General features: G+C 40.0%; 1 protein-coding gene across 3 annotated transcripts in view; it reads left to right on the forward strand.

Annotated features, from left to right (window-relative positions):
- The window catches only part of col4a2 (collagen, type IV, alpha 2), a 67993-nt gene that overhangs the window by 31010 nt on the left and 20252 nt on the right, over positions 1 to 16731 (forward strand). For all 3 annotated transcript variants that reach the window (XM_065962408.1, XM_065962410.1, XM_065962409.1), the window contains exon 5: positions 16501 to 16635. In XM_065962408.1, the coding sequence (XP_065818480.1) occupies positions 16501 to 16635 (135 nt within the window). The remainder of the gene's footprint in view (positions 1 to 16500; positions 16636 to 16731) is intronic.

The raw sequence follows: 16731 nt of genomic DNA on the forward strand, positions 1-16731 counted from the left end.
TCTTTTATTTTTAAAATTGTAGGAGGGCGTTCTTGCGGTCCACCTGCATTACCCACACGGCCCACCAGGGGGCCGCAACCCACACTTTGGGAGTGCTTTACACTTTTAAAGTCTCACGGAATATAAAACCTATGAAAAACTAAATCATAAAACTCAGAAATGCACGACATTCACAGTTAAGCTAAATCATTTTTTTCTTTTCAACTTTGAGATGCAAGTTTTGTCACCTGACAGAAAAGATGTGAATATAACGCAGACATTTTGAGTTTAGCAAACCCTCTGAAACACTCTTAATATTCAGTGTGGTTTGAATAAAATGAACTCTCTGCAACCCGTTGGACTTAAATCAGGCTAGACTCCTCTAATGAGAGCTGCATTTGCTTCGGTTCTCTCTAACTTTGATCAAACATGATTCATCTCTTGTCATAGAAGTGGATTCTTTTAGGATGAGAGATTGTCATTGAACTGATTTACAGGCAATGAAAGAACGCCAGTTTGCATCAAAGCTCAACATATCTCCAAGATAAATTATTTGTAATGGCAGCTTATATTCTGTAAGCCCCTTAAAGCCAACGCTGCAATCAGAAGTCTCCATTCCTATAGTCTCTCCCTCCTAAACTCTGACCTTGACCGTGCCAATTACTGAAGGAGTACCAACTGCTGAACCAATATGAATGCATGTGTAGGAGTGTAAGGGAGTTGATGGAAGCTGAAACCTGCTGCTATCACTTAAACTCTTGTGCAGGAGGATTTTCCTTGTCTTAGATTGTCTGATTTGGGGAATTCAGAAGGGATTCCAGGCTGGTTTTTGTCCTGTGTGAAAATAAATGCTGGGGAGCAGTGGGAGATGTCTGACAGCACCCAGCTGTTTTTGTGTGTAATGTACTGGGAGAGATATGGCATTGGTAGCTTTTAGTGTGCATGGGTCAAGAATTTTAAAGATATCTCAGCAATGGTGTGAACCTGTAAATAAATTAGCGAGGCATTGAAGTCATGCCGAGTTGAAACAAAACTGTTAACTAGCCTGTAAAAGCTCCACACCTCACACATTCCTCATGTTGTCTGTTAGATTTTTACTCCCCCTCATATAGCTTCTGAATGAGCCCTACGTGGGATACAGATGGATATGTTAAGACTGTTTGGCACAATAATTGTTCAAATATTGGTTTGGCACGGTAACAAAGTACCAGTTCAACATCGATGTTACATTGACTATCACTTTATTAAGTTGTGAAAGTGTTGGAAACACTCTTCCCTCTCTTTGGCCTTAGTTTTGTCTCCACCAATGTTTGCCCAAAAGCAACTGAAAGCTAGCTGGTAACTTTGCTTTTTACTTGCTGTTTCTCCTGGAAATTTAGCATAGGGTTTATGTCTTTTTATGAAAACAGATTCCTGCCACTTCTGGAAACAACATCCTAAACAGAAGAGAAATCAACTCAAGATCATAACTAGGTTATATTCAGTTCAACCAAAATTTACAAACATTGTTATTAGAAAAAAAACAGCATTAAATATGTACGTTGGTTAATATTGGTTCACTTTTGACAGATGAACCGGAGATCTTGACAGGAGATCAAACAAAAAGAAAAGGCACAGACACTGCAGCACTTAGACACAAAAATGTGCCCCATAATTTACTAAGTGGACATCACAAGATCGCATACTTCTCCAATGACATCTTAGTCTGTATCTACAGTCAAAAGAAATTCTTCTCCTCGTCTCTTTCTTTTTTTCTATATACTGTGAAAGCCGAGTTTGACCCTCCGTGCTGCACCCAGCTGAGGTCCAGCTTTAAGAGCCAATAAAAAGTGGCTCCCTCTCACATTTTAAGATGCTGGATGCCATTTGGGAACAGGAGGGCCATTGTTGCAGAGTTACAAAGGAGGATCTCTTTTCAAAAAGACACACACTATCACACACATACTGTACACACATACCTTAGAGAGCATACTTAAATCAGTGAATACTATAATTAAAGATAAAGTAATGATCAAGTCCTTCATGTCAAGTCTGTCAAAAGACTGTTGATCCATCCCCTAAACTCCTCGGCCGAACAGCAGCCATCCAAGCTCAACTTCAAGACAATTGTTTCTCTTTTGAGAGTGATACCTAATATTTAAAGAGTCAGGAACCATCCATAAAATGTATATTTTATGTTTATTACGCCTACTTTTGATTAGACGATGCATGAGATCCTCGAAGATATGCCAGAGTGATCCAGAAAGGTCATTTTTTTGTAAGTGGTTCAGTTAGCCAAACGGCTTTGTGCTTGTCAAATGAATGCTCAAACTACCCAGATGTAAACGAGCACAGTGAACAGATAGCATCTCATAGGAAGTGTTTTGATCCACAAAACTGAGATAAAATGTTTGTTGGATGAGTCCGGTTAAATTGCCAAATCAACCAGAGCAGTGTGAAAGCTGGCAATGCTAGCACTGCTAAAGTTAGCCACACTCAGTATACCAAGTTACATTGTTCACCCGCAGACAATTTTCATGAACTGTGGTCACTTCTGACTGTTTTCATTGTGTTTTCTAATTTTAGACTGGTCGGATTGGTTGAATTTGAATTTCTGTTTAAAGTCTTTATTTGTGATTTTTCACACTTAATTATAATATAAATCAAGTATCTCCTCTGAAAATAACTCTGTGAGTCATGACTGTCTACAATGGGTGTAACACCCGAGTCCCACTGTCTGTGATGTTTTCAGAGTTTTCAGAGTCCTATCTTCACTTTGTTTACATCGCAAGGACGGCCGGCTGACTCCTCCCCTCGTGTATAAAAGTTGTTTAATTGAGGGACTAGAGAAAAGAAGAATAACATACTGTACTCACTGCTTAACTGTGTTTCTAGATCACGCTCATTTCAGGTAAATTTACATGCAGTGTGAAGATACCAGCATAATAAAGATCACTAGCATTAGCATGCTAACACAACAATGCAGCGCCAGTTGTTTTGGTTTCATGCTGGTGCTCAAGGGCGACATCTGCTGGATCAAAAAATATATATAAACGCATATAAAGCCTTTAACCAACGAGGAAATTACTCTCCTAGAAACATTGCGTGTTTTTTCATCATCATCTTTTCTGTATTACAGCAGGAAGAGATTAGTTAAGACCTTGCAACATCAGACAGTGAAATAGTTGAACAGTGTTCGTGCAGCCTTGTGTGTATTTAGGCAGAAGACACTGGCCTTGTTAATATCTCTGACTGTGTTATCATGTCAGAAGCACATGGCGTGAGTGTAACAAAGGATATTCTGTTTCATGTTTTGGCTAGCAGGTTGTTGCCTCATGGGACTTAGACGTCCTTTAAACCTCATCACTGAACATATTACAACAGAAAAAGGAAAATAAAATATGGCAAATTTTATAAACTTGAGAAGCTTTTTCTTTTATATCGTACACTTAATCCTCAACTCCCTTTTATTGAAAAGACAAAACACACATGCTATTTTACGACGGAGGATTAGGGCCACGTTCAATTATTATTTTTATTTTTTTTAATTTTGAGATTAAAGTCATAAATTTACGACATTAAACTTGTAAATGTACGATAATGTACAATTATATAGACTATAATAACGACTTTATTATTTTATTCTTTAAAGACTTTAAGAGTTCTACTTTCATAATTTTCGGGCAGGCTGGCCTCGAACTTGTTAATATACGAGATTTAACTCATAAATTTACCACTTTATTGAAAATTATTTTCAAATTTCGAGATTAAACTCGTAAATTTTCCACTTTATTCTCGTAAATTTGCAAGTTTAATCTCGAAATTTGGAAAAAAAAAAATGTAACATGGCCCTAATGCTCTGTCGTACTATTTATTCCATGTCAGTCAAATGTTTAAATCTTTGAAAGCTGTAAACATTGTACAACCACAAGTACATACTCTAGATATAATAAGCAGGGAGCAGTGGGGAAACGTTATGGTCGTCAGAAAAGGTCCTCTGGGCTGTAGGAAAAATGTGACCAGTGTTGTGGGTCACCACAGCAACACCATGTGTTCTCCATCAAGCCTGGTTGTGAAATGTGCATCGGGGGGCCGGTTGCAGAGGAAACAATTAGATTTCTTCTAACTCCACTCATATTTAATTCCACTTTTTCTGAGAAATGCATGTTGTTAATGTAGACTTTTCTCTCAGGAACAAGGTCTCTCATGGCAAAGGTGTGACATGTTCCTGTGCTAAATTAATAATTTGTAACTTGTAGGAGGTCAAGGTTAACAGAAGCCTCTACCTCTCAAAAGGATGGTTATGATTAACTTGATGTAATTTGCATGTATAACCAAGATCTTCACCTGAGCAGCAGTAACTTAAGTCAGTAAGGCACATCCAATGCACGGACCTTTGCCCTGATTTGCTCCCTTGCAAACTATAATGGAATGTGCTCTGCAGCTGGAATTGCAGTGGGAGTTGCATCCCCATGTGGGAACTGAAAAACTTTTCCAGACTGGCAAAATTGGCTTGTTGGCTGGGCCAGCTGAGTGGGTCGATGGGTGCAGAATGAGGCCTTGAGGATTACATGGGTATCCCCTAAGATAATGTAACTGGCTGCACTCCACGTCAGTCAGGGCCAAGATCACAGCTGGGTATTTACGATATAAATCTGGTTTTCCACACTTGGATTTTCCCATTGCTGTTCATTGTTGTATATTTGGCTTCTTTGTAAAGTACTTTGTTAGGAGGTTTAAAATGCCTGATACACCATTTATGGGAAAGTGGGTGGATCTGTCCATGTAGCTGTCCATGGTCCTTGGATGACAAAGATTAATGCCTTTGAAGTTCTGAAGTTACATGTAATGTTTTACATGTTATTTATCAAATTACAAAAGTTACTAAGATGCCTTACTAAGACATGGTCAGAGGTGTCAAAAGTATTCACATTCATTACTCAGGTAGAAGTATAGATACTAGGGTTTAAAAAGACTTCTGTAGAAGTTGAAGTATCAACTCAAGTAAAAGTGTAAAAGTACTGGTTTCAAAACTACTTAAAGTATAAAAGTAAAAGTAATGTAAAGGGGGAAAAAATGCCGTTAAGGACAAAAGCTTAGGCCGCGCCACAGCGTGTCAGAAGGGTATATGTTTATACTTCTCATCCAACCACAATCAAATTCACTCTATCCGGATGGCGCGATTTATCTGGATAGGTTTTTTGTTTTTGTGTGTTTTTTTGAACGATGACAAGCCAGAATGAAAACAAGCTGAAATGAAATAGGAGTAACGAGGAGTATGTCAAATGTAATGTAATGTCGGCTGAAAAATAATTACTCCAGTAAAGTATAGATACCCAAAATTTCTACTTAAGTAAGGTAACAAAGTATTTGTACTTCGTTACTTGACACCTCCTTACATGGAAAATATTCCAAACATTAGCTTGTTGTGTACATTGCTGTGCAGATTAGAATGCTGGTGTTAGAAAACAATTTGAGGAGCTCAAATATAATCTGAATTTTTCTTTACAAAGTGTTTATTTAGTCTGTAGTCCTTAAATACTGAAAACCACCCTTGGCAATTCCTAAATGCCAAATTCATTTAGATTTTTTTTTTGAAAGATGGCATTGCTTAACATTTGAGTGGCTAAACAGCCAGTGTATATGTTGCACATTTGATCTTTAGCACACTACATCATAACATTAGATACAAGTTAAATTCAGCATTTTTCTTCTTCTGATGGACTATCAACAAATCCTTGAAGCACTAAATTATTATTATTTCTATAACGACCAAAAAAAAACAAATTGTTCTTCTTCTTTTTTTCTCACACTTTATCACCGTTCCATTGCGTGTTAAAGTGTTACACTCCATTAAATTGACCATACATACCTCTGTACCCCTGGGTATGTCACATAACAGCTTTGTTTCAGAAATCGAGTGAGGTCGGTGCGTGCTGGGCGATCGACTGTATGGAAGCTGTGATGGAGTTATAATCTCAGTGATAAATGTTACTGTGGGATTATAGAGGCAACACACACCCATCATGGACTTCATTATGTGCAGACATTCAGGCTCACAGGTGGTTGGTCTCTGAGGTGAGGGCAACACCTCATTTGAGACATTTCACTTGTCACACATACACACACACACACACACACACACACACACACGCATACACACACATGCAGGCTGCAGCTGTGTCCTGTTTAGACACGTGTGTGCTGGGACGTCTCATTCCTCTAACGTGAGGCAATAGCACAGGTGTCCGGCCCCTGAGACCCCCTGGGATAACTAGAGGACCAAGCTGTTCTGTTCTCAGCCTGGGATCCCCCCCTTTTGAGTCTTGATCTTCAACACACACCCCTCAGCACATCCAGACCCAGACACACACACACACACACACACTTAGTATCACCACCGGTCATTAGCCCTTTCTGAATCCTTTCTGGATGCTGTCAGATCTCTTGGCACATGTGTGAGCACGTGATCTGTGAGAAAGACAACATGTGTGCATTCAGAAAAAATTATCTCAGGCCGTCTAAACACATTAATTCTAATGTAAACCGAGTCCCAATGCTGCCAAACCGCACTCTGGATCTGGATTGCTAAACAAAGAGGAGAGCAGACCTCCATGAAAAACAAAGCAAGTGACAAGAAATGACAGATGTTTGCCTCGACGTCAAGTGTTTTATCCCTTTAGTAGTTCATCTTTCTCTCTCTTTGCGGACGCACAACATTTTAAGCAGATGAGTCAGAGGAATGTGTTTTTGCACCCGGTCTGAGAGATGTTTTCATTCATTTGTTTGTAGGTTTATCTCGGCCATGGATAGTTATTCATTAGATACTATTTTTTAACATTTGCTGTTACACCTGTGTGTAGATTTTTTCCTGCAACATCCGACATATCACTTTTAGATCAGCACTATGCGACCGTTTTCCTCCAGCCAGAGCTTCAGGAAATCTGACCCCCTGACCCTCAGCAAGGAGATCTAAACACACTCTAATAGATATCTAAACATCATCTCCAGCCGTTTATTTATCCTGCCTGAGTCCTCCACAGGGCATCCAGTTGAGGACCCTCTTTGTCCCCCCCCCCTCAGGCCTCCCTCCTAACCTCTGATATCCCCCCCCTTTAAACCCTCGAGGGGAGCTGAGCCCCGTCTCCCCCCTGGGCATAATGTAGAAGGGATGTCGATCTTCAGGAAATTAGTCCAAGAAAAATGTATCCAAGAAAAACATGTGAGTGAGCTGGGTCACAGAGGAGTGGGACCGAATCCACCAAAGTGTCTGAGCCTGATTGTGGGAGTCTGAGAGAAAAGGGCAGACATTTCATGTTCTGTAATTCACCATTTTGGCCTTTTCTCTTCCTTCCATACGTCGCCATTTCTCTCGTTCCCTACTTCTTCCTCTTCTCCCCTCTATATCTAATGAAACATCTTTCCTTCCTCACATCCAGTAAATCTGTCTTAGTCTTCTTCACTTTTTTTTTTCCCTTTCTTCCTTTTTTTAAATCACTCTTTAACACTTCCTCCTCCTTCCTGCCCATTTATCACATTTTCTTCCATAATCCATAATTCATTCTTTTCAGCATGACATCCTTTCTTCTTTCTTCAGCTTCAGCCTCTTTCTCTACTTTCGTTCTTGTTCTTGTCTCCTCTCTAGTTTACAGGAAGCAGATCTATTCAGAAAAAAGAGCTGAGTAAGTCAAAGGGAACCTCGCTCAAAGTGATTGTCAGCTGGTTCAAACCGTCATTCTTCCAACGTTTTGACTTTAGGGATTAGGGATGCTATGTCTTATAAATGTTCTAACAGTTCTCATGCACTGATTTTCTACAAAGGCAGATGTGTAAATATGCAGCACCAGATTATTCATAAAGTTTAATCTAGATTAGAATAATACTATTTAGGGAATCCACTTCTTCCAGGATCAGTCAATTCAGCTCATTTTTGTTGCTATCATTGTTTTTTTTTGAAGAAGAAAAATTGGATGTGTGTGTGTGTGTGTGTGTGTGTGTGTGTGTGTGTGTGGGGGGGTGGTCTTTTTGGCTTTTATTTGATGGGACAGGTATAGAGTAGATTAATTGTGGAGAGAGGGAAAGTGGGAGCAGAGAAAGCATACGTTCATTGGTCTACATCCCTCATGATAATAAAGTGAACCTCTTCATCAGGCAGCTCACAGAGACCTTCATCATGGTTCAGTTCATCAGGAGGAGTTTACATGAGTGAGTGTTGTGTGATCTGTCCCACACTGATGACATCACAGAATAATTGTTCACACTGCATAGCATCAGTCTTCCTTCCAGTGTTATTTCTGAGGAGACAGAGTTTACACATTCACAACTGGAGGGCTTGCCGTCCAGATTTTTAGGTTTGAAAAAAGTGTGAATTCAAGGTCCCTGAAATATGACTTGAGGAGCAGTTTGTATTTTCATCATCTTATGTTATTAACAGGCTCCATTTGGGGCGACGGTTAATTATATGAACATCATTCAGTTCATATAATTAAATATTAATGAATGTAACTATTGTTTTTGTTTGTGACTCCATGCCTTATCTGTGTTTCTGTCATCAGATCTGTGTCGACACTTTTTTTTATCTTTGAATTAACGATGTCATCAGTTACTCTTTCCTGTTACAAAACATCCTCCAGTGTCCCAGTTTTTTGGGGACAGACAGACAGATAGAATAACAGGGGTGCTTCCGCCCAGTTGTTTATTGAATTATTTTATTCCTCTCTGAGGTCAGAGGTTCCTGCACTGGGCTGCGTGTTCCCATCCTGTTGTGGTCATTCCCAAACCGTCCACCCCCCGGGGACAGTCTGGGTCCAGATAAAATTTATGGTGTCAGGCAGGGGGGGGGGGACTTTTAATAGATTTGTGTTTCAGGAATGAGAAATACAAACACACCCGCGTCCACACAGAGGGAGGACAGAGGGTTTATGCTGAGTGGAAGGGTTTTCCCAGAGATTTCTTGGTATGGGTCGCACGTCTTGAATATTTTACAAAATGAACGCAGTAAATATGTCAATAAAGAAATACAGCTCTACTTACAACTGTAGGAAAAGCTCTTACTATGGACAGATACTGTAGATGGACAGATACTGTAGGGAAAACAAAGTAAACATGTTTAGACTAAAAACATTAAATGCTTTCTATGTGATCTTTAACACTTAAATGTAGAAATCAAGTATATCCTCTGAAAATAACTCTGTGAGTTATGACTGTCTACAATGGGTGTAACACCCGAGTCCCACTGTCTGTGATGTTTTCAGAGTTTTCAGAGTCCTATCTTCACTTTGTTTACATCGCCTGGACGGCCGGCTGACTCCTCCCCTCGTGTATAAAAGTTGTTTAATTGAGGGACTAGAGAAAAGAAGAATAACATACTGTACTCACTGCTTAACTGTGTTTCTAGATCACACTCATTTCAGGTAAATTTACATGCAGTGTGAAGATACCAGCATAATAAAGATCGCTAGCATTAGCATGCTAACACAACATGGATCAAAAAAATCACATATAAAGCCTTTAAAAGAACTTAAGACTGGACTTAATTGTGATGAAGCTCCATCCAGCTCCCTCTCCTGGGCAGCATCCTGACATTCAATGAACTCTTCGGTCTGGATGTTTGGATTAACTCAGCGGTAAGCCTCGGCTTTATCGTCCGTCATTTGGCCTCTCGCGTCACAAGTCTGACGAAGAGACTGTGTCCAAAATCATCCCTCACACATTCCTGCAGCTGCAAAAGAGGCAGCTCTTGTCAGTGATCAAGAGAATCTTAAAGTCAAGGTTCATCCTTGGAAAAGATAAATAATTCTGTGGTAGAAATGGGATTAGGGAGAAGTGACTTCACATTTATATTAAAATTGTTGTTTCTTTTATTATTGTTGGCTTCTTGCAAAAAGAAAAGAGGAATTGTATTCACTATCAGCATCACCCCACACCGTCCCCCTTGGTCCCTTTGTTCACCTATAGCCAGTGTTTCTGTGCGAGTGTGTGTGTGTGGTGTTTTATGCCCCTGAAATGAGGTGAGAGGTGATGGGATAAAAAGCAGACACCAGTTGGCTGAGCAGTGTGGGAAAGTCCGCTGTTTTATTGCTTTTTATAGTCTTTCCTCCAGTCTGTAACCAATAACCCTTATGTGTTGTGAGATATCCGCTTTCTTTAACACCTTTTATTTACGAATATCTGTTAAAGGGACACTTCACCCGTTGAAACATGAATCTGTATTGACATTGGCTCATATGTAGAAATGTGAAATACATTTTGAAGTTGGTGCCTTCTTGGCTGAGAAAAGGCAGGAAGTGTCTTTTTGGCTCAAATCCCAGAATGCACATCACCGCAGGCCACTCCCACTAAGGTCCTCTATTTCAGAATCAAAAATACTTTATTAATCCCAGAGGGAAATTCCATCGTTACAGTTTCTTCAAAATATACAGTATAGCAGTAGAAATATAGAAATAAAAACATTTACAGACATATTTACTTCATCACATGAGACCGTTTCCTCAACTGATTCAGAGATTTCTTACAGAATTGATCTTGGAAATTCCTGTCAGAAAACAGACTCTATGTCTGAGTCCATAGACAAACAGTGAGAGCACAGACACTACCAGTCCGCCCCAGCTCCTCGTCCTCACCGCCGCCGACAGGCAGGCCTCATGTCTCGGCTGCTGAGCTGGCAGCGGGCAGCAATATAGCCACGAGACGGTTATATATATCTATATGGTCGCTTCAGTGGTGGAAAATATGAAGAACTAGCGTTGCAGTTTCACCGCGCTAACCGCAACAGCTTCCAGTGACGCAAAAATCGTCATTTTGCGTCACTGGAAGCTCCTTTTCAGACTCAGAAATACAAAGATTTCTCATCTCAGGGGAAAATGAGGGCGGGATGCACGAGCATTCAAAAATACTACCAGGTTTCTAATGATACAAAGATTAATGGGTGAAGTGTCCCTTTAAGTTTCTCCTTTACATCTGTGATGCTACCCCAATTCAAAATGGGATTTTAAATCTCCTTTATTGTGAGCCGGGCTTTAGTTGTACAGCAGATCTTCATAGTGTCTACACACACTACTTATACCCTCTTACTGTCTGCTTTCTGTCTGCTCACAACAGTAAAGGGTAATCCATATGATGTGTGGGTTAGCTGTGCTCATTGCACCACGAATGAATACATAAAGCCTTTCTAACTTTTCTAACTTTTTTTTGTTTTCATCTTAACTGAAAGTTGAAGAAAGCCAGGAAAGACATTTGTGCACAGACTTTAAAGCATCCTGTGACATCCTTGCTTTGTTTTTCTTTTAGGCTCGACATGTAAAAAATGTCTTGACTCGACTGTCTTTGGGACAAAAAGCTTCATGTCTCCATCCAGAGGTCAAACCTTCTGAGATCATGGGTCAGCTGTGATCTACCTCATTTCCTCCTCTTGCCCTTGTGGTCTTCAGTAGATTGGGCCACTGACTCATGGCTCGACGTTTCCTATTATGAAGCTCACGAGACAAGGCGCTGAAGATATGACGTTAGCAAGCTGTGACAGGAAGAAAAACAAGGAGGCTCAGACAGCTACAGTTAAAAAAACGTGTGTCCCTTGAGCTTCATAATCTGGTAAAGTCATGACCGGCCTTCAAAGACAGAGAGGAACGCAGACCTACACAGACATGCATGTCCTGTAGTGGATTCCAGAACATGTCTGTTTGACTTTGAAGAGACCTGCGCTTCCTCCGATCAAGATTTCAGGGTTAACACAAGTTCAGTATTTTACTATCAGGGTTCCTACTCGTCCTGGAAAACCTGGATAACAGTTGACTAATTGTTGTCCTGGAAAATTATTCCAACACTCTCCTACAGGGTTGGACATTTTCATCGCCGCACGTTAATAAAAGTATTTGTTACATTAATCCACAACGCAGATTGAATGGAAGTCTATAGATAATGTTATGGCTCCGCCTCCTCCTCGTGTCAAAAGTGGATATTTATTTACAATTTAGTTGAGAGGATGGAGCGAAAAGATCCTTCACAAAAAGAGAAAAACTAATCGTTTATTTGAGGTTTGCTGTCTGTTGAAGTCAGAAATGTCCTAATTTGAACGTTAATACAAAGTAGGCTTATTACTAAATTATTAAAATCCTGAAGATTCAAATTAATCAATAGATACAGTCGGCATCGCGTCATAGTTGGGGGCGGGGCCTCCTGTGGGGGAAAAGTATCACAGAAAAAAAAACAAAAAACGATTACTTGAGTACTCGCTTTAACAACGGGAAGAGTCATCGATTAGAGAACATTTGCATTTTTGCACCCCTAGTTTGAGGTCAGCACATCAACATACCTTTGTAGCGGTAGCTCACAGTGGGTGTGGTTAACCTTGTGTGGTGTGGCACGATCACGGACTGTCATACCAGCTCGGTCATCGCCGAAAATGTCCTGGAAAAGAGTGGGAACCCTGTACTACGATAGATTTAAAAAGTTTCTGTGCCTCTAATGGTTTCATCTTTATTCTGCACTTCTTTCCTCCACTCTTGATTTATTAGTTTACTTGTTGTCGCTCTCCACCCAGCAGGGACAGGAAGGTTAAGAATACCAAGAAAAGAGAGGTGAAGAAGAGAAGCTGGAGAATGTGGGAGCACTCTGAAAGTTAAGAGGAGAGTTGGATGGGTGGAAGTCAGCAGATAAGAGAGGGGAGTGAAGGAAGTGAAGCTGTGGAGGACTGGTAATTAAAGTGTTTGTGGGGGGGGTGAGCTCAGGAGAGAGGTCATGGAAACAATCAATCAATTATAACAAGTAGCCCTCAAAGTAAAGGTAGGAGTGTGTAATGTGTGTGTGCTGGGGGTGAGGGGTGTTTGACAAAATGAAACGTTTTTCATTGAAAGAATTTTGAGACTGAGAAGTGATGTTTTAGGTCGGGGGGGTACTTTCTTTTTTTTAATGATAACAGTAGATGCAGTGTTTTGAGCTCTTAATGATTTAAGTCTACTCACACACACACACACACACACACACACACACACACACACACACACACACACACGTCAGAAAGAAGAAGAAGGTATTTATCAGCAATGTTTTAATGTCATGTAGAAAGATACAAACCAGTAGTGTACCATAGAAGTACTTCAGACAAGGATCTTTTACAGTCTATTTATAATAATAATAATAATAACTTTATTTATATAGCACCTTTTAAAAACACAGGTTTACAAAGTGCTTTGACAAACAGCAAAAACAAGAACAAAGCAAACTAAACACAGAAAAACATTAACAACAGTAAGAATATAACAGATGCAAAATACCAAAAATAATTAAAAACAATTCAACAGAAAAGAACCCAAAGTGCACGATACACAACCATACAGCCCTTTCATGTCTATTGACAGCCATACACACCTCCATACACACCTCTATACACACCTCTATACACACCTCTATACACACCTCCATACACACCTCTATACACACCTCTATACACACCTCCATACACACCTCCATACACACCTTCATACACACCTCCATACACACCTGCACATAAACATACAAACACACAGATTATTTCAGATATACGACTCTTTGATTACACTAAAACAGATTCATCCATCTTTAAGCCTCCCCTCTGTTACTCCCTCTAAGTATAATGAAAATTGTTCAATTGGCCAAATCATTTGTCTTTATAGAAAATAAGTCTGCTTGATTAATTTGCTTTATACACAAATTATGATTTACAATACTTGAGTGCAAGTGTTGTAAATGAACATAACATAAGAGGACATTTTGATTGTTCAGGACACTGGCTGCAGGATCAAATAAAATCTATGATCTTGATTCTTGAGTATTTTTTTTATTGATTCAAAGAATAAATAAGGAGGAAAAGGATTAGAGGTCTCTGTTGTGATCTGGTCTTAGGGGTGAAATGATGACACATCGGGACACACTGTTTTACATTACTCAAGAGTCAGAAAAGTTTGTCAGGCTTTTTCATCTTATCAAGCTAATATTTGCAAATGTTCTACAAGCTAAACGTCAAAGTGTTATGTTTAAAGCGTACAAGTTGAGCTCGGTTACAGACAATTTCAAAGCTCTGTTCCGTGCAGTGAATCTGATAGACGTCCTCTGTCTGACAGATGGGTCCCTCGGTCAACTGGGCTTCATTATTATATATTATAAGGAGTTTTTAAGGCTTTTTGTGGGGATTCCTGCCTTTCTATTTATTTAAGGTTGACTTTGTTTTCTCTGTTATATGAAGTACTGCAGAATCAGAATAGCGACTCTATTGTGGCAAATTGTTTCCTGTCTGAGCATATTAATGTTGATTGGGCCACTCTTCTTGCAGTTTTTATGTATGAATGTAGAAATTCAGCGCTCACCCTGATGAGAGCTTCCCGCCTGGTCGTCATGGAGTTTGAGTTGTTTTGACAGCACTGTTGTGTGTCTGATGTGTGCTCTATATGCAGCTGCTGCAGGGTCGAGACGAAGCAGAAGACAAAACACACTTGTTCTGTTCCAGTAGACAAAGCTCCACCACGCACACACACATACATGCATCTGAGGCCTTTTTTATCTCACACTTATCTGCCCGGGATTTGTCTGCATGCGTGTTTAAATTGTTGTCTGACATTATTTTGGCTCCCTGCAGTGTTAAGTCATTCCTTCGAGACACTTAAAACAACAAGGCCAAGAGCATTTCTTTCCGCGTGGGGACAAACAACATCTCTGTGTTTGTTGGTTCTCACAGGAACTCTGTCAGAGCCTAAAACCTCAGAGGTCATCACTTACTGACCCCATGAACTCCCATGCCGTGCATACTTGACCCATTCCCATCTTGTCTTTCCACTTGCATGTTTTTTTTTATTGTTATTTCTTTTGTCCTTGGACTTTTTCATTAATTATTCCAGAGACTCTTCTGTAGCTGTTCTCCCTGGCTATGTCCAGTACCTAAAATTCACTTAGCAGACGCTTTTCTCCAAAGCGACGTACATCAGAGAGTAAGAACAACACAAGCAAGGATCTAGAAAAAAGGGAACAATGTCAGTAAGAGCAAACGATCAGCTTTGAGTCTGATTGGACACACAGGTGCTGACAGGAAGTGACCAGAGGCAAAGCACAACATTGAGGGCAGTTCTTGAGAGCTCTAATCAGTATAGAAACCATCTTATAAGTCGTCGTTATCAAACAAAAACCATCGTCATTACCATCATCATCATCAATAATATGGAGACCATCATCATTAAGTTAGTAGGTATTCATGAAAGAGCTGGCTCTTTAGCTTTTTCTTAAAGGTGCAGAGGGACTCTGCAGATCACATGGAGTTTGGAAGTTCATTCCACCACCGGGGGGCGACAGAGGGGAAGAGTCTGTTGTGAAGGTTGGATCAGACGTCTTTCATTGGCAGTACCTCTAAAAAACACATCCTGTTTCTGAGGAACTCTTAGATATGGTCTGTTTTGGGGGGGCATCTGTTCGTCCTAATCTTTCAGTTTGAGCCCGTTTTAACACACTTCTTTATGCTTGTGTCCTTGCCTTTTTTTCTTGTCGACTTGCAACAGCATCTGTGATACAGAAGACGGCAAAGAGAGGACTCATGCTTTACTGCAGACCGACACAAATCTATCTTTATATTTGTTGATAAATGAAATGTTTTAAAAAATGAGGCAGAGACTTGAAGAACTGAAGCATACAACAAACTGAAACAGCTGCTTCCAGATTCTGCCTGCCTGTCCTCTCTCTTTCATCACTCTGAGTGTCTTAATCTATTAACTGTTATATTTAACCTGCAGGTATTTGAGCTATCTGCAGTTTCAAAAAGACAGCAATTAAATTCCTCTATAGAAAGCCCTTCACTCTTTAGAGTTTTCATGTTTGATCTTTAGTTTTATAAAGGGAACAATGACTGTCTTTATCTCAAGTGACAACATCTTCTCTTACTTGAATAACTTGTATTAACATGTATATGTATATTTCATACAGCCATCCATTATCTCGATGGAGCCAATCACAGCTGTCATTGGGTGAGAGGTGGGGTACACCCCTGACTTGGTTGCCAGTCAATCACAGGGCGATGTAGATTTCAGCTCTCTCTGAAGAGGACATTTTTAAGTACAGTGTTTGACCACCAGATGGGTGTAAAGATCAGAAGAAGAGGATGTTTCTAGAAAAAAAAGACGTTTGTCTCCCCCTTGTGATGCAATCATAAAATACAGGGCGGCAGAAATGCTCAAGTTTAATTTAGGAAGTGCTTTAGGTTGATAGTTCTCTGGTTTTGTTGTTTCTTCTGTTTGCATTGTTGTGATACTTGGGTTCTTAAATATCTATCTAATCTTCTCTTCTCATTTTTCAGATCATTTAGTTTTTGTATCACCAACGTTAGCTTAGCATTTTATCAACTTTTCAGAATTCATGATGTTAAGGACTAATAAAGATCAACAGATTTCTGATTTCTTCTTTATTCTGCTCCAAACTGTAAATGCATGATGTGCAGCATATGACAGTTTGTTTCATGTATTTCATCCGTGAGCTGAGGAAATAATAATTAATAATAAATAATTTTTCTAAATCCACATCCAATCTCAGGGTCCCCCTGGTCCTCTTGGCAACCAGGGCTTCCGGGGGCCTTCAGGGCGACCTGGTGATGCAGGCATCCAGGGACAGAAGGGGCAGAAAGGTGACCGTGGACATGGCGGCAACATCGGTCCTAAAGGAAATGTGGTAAAGTATTCCTCGGTTTTGTTGTCTGAGTGATAAAAATCGTATCAGCCTTGTTTGTCCTCTTGTTGTTAATGTGTGATTTTTGTGTCTCCACAG

Source organism: Labrus bergylta, chromosome 13, assembly GCF_963930695.1.
Source record: "Labrus bergylta chromosome 13, fLabBer1.1, whole genome shotgun sequence".
In the NCBI taxonomy this organism is placed as follows: Eukaryota; Metazoa; Chordata; class Actinopteri; order Labriformes; family Labridae; genus Labrus; species Labrus bergylta.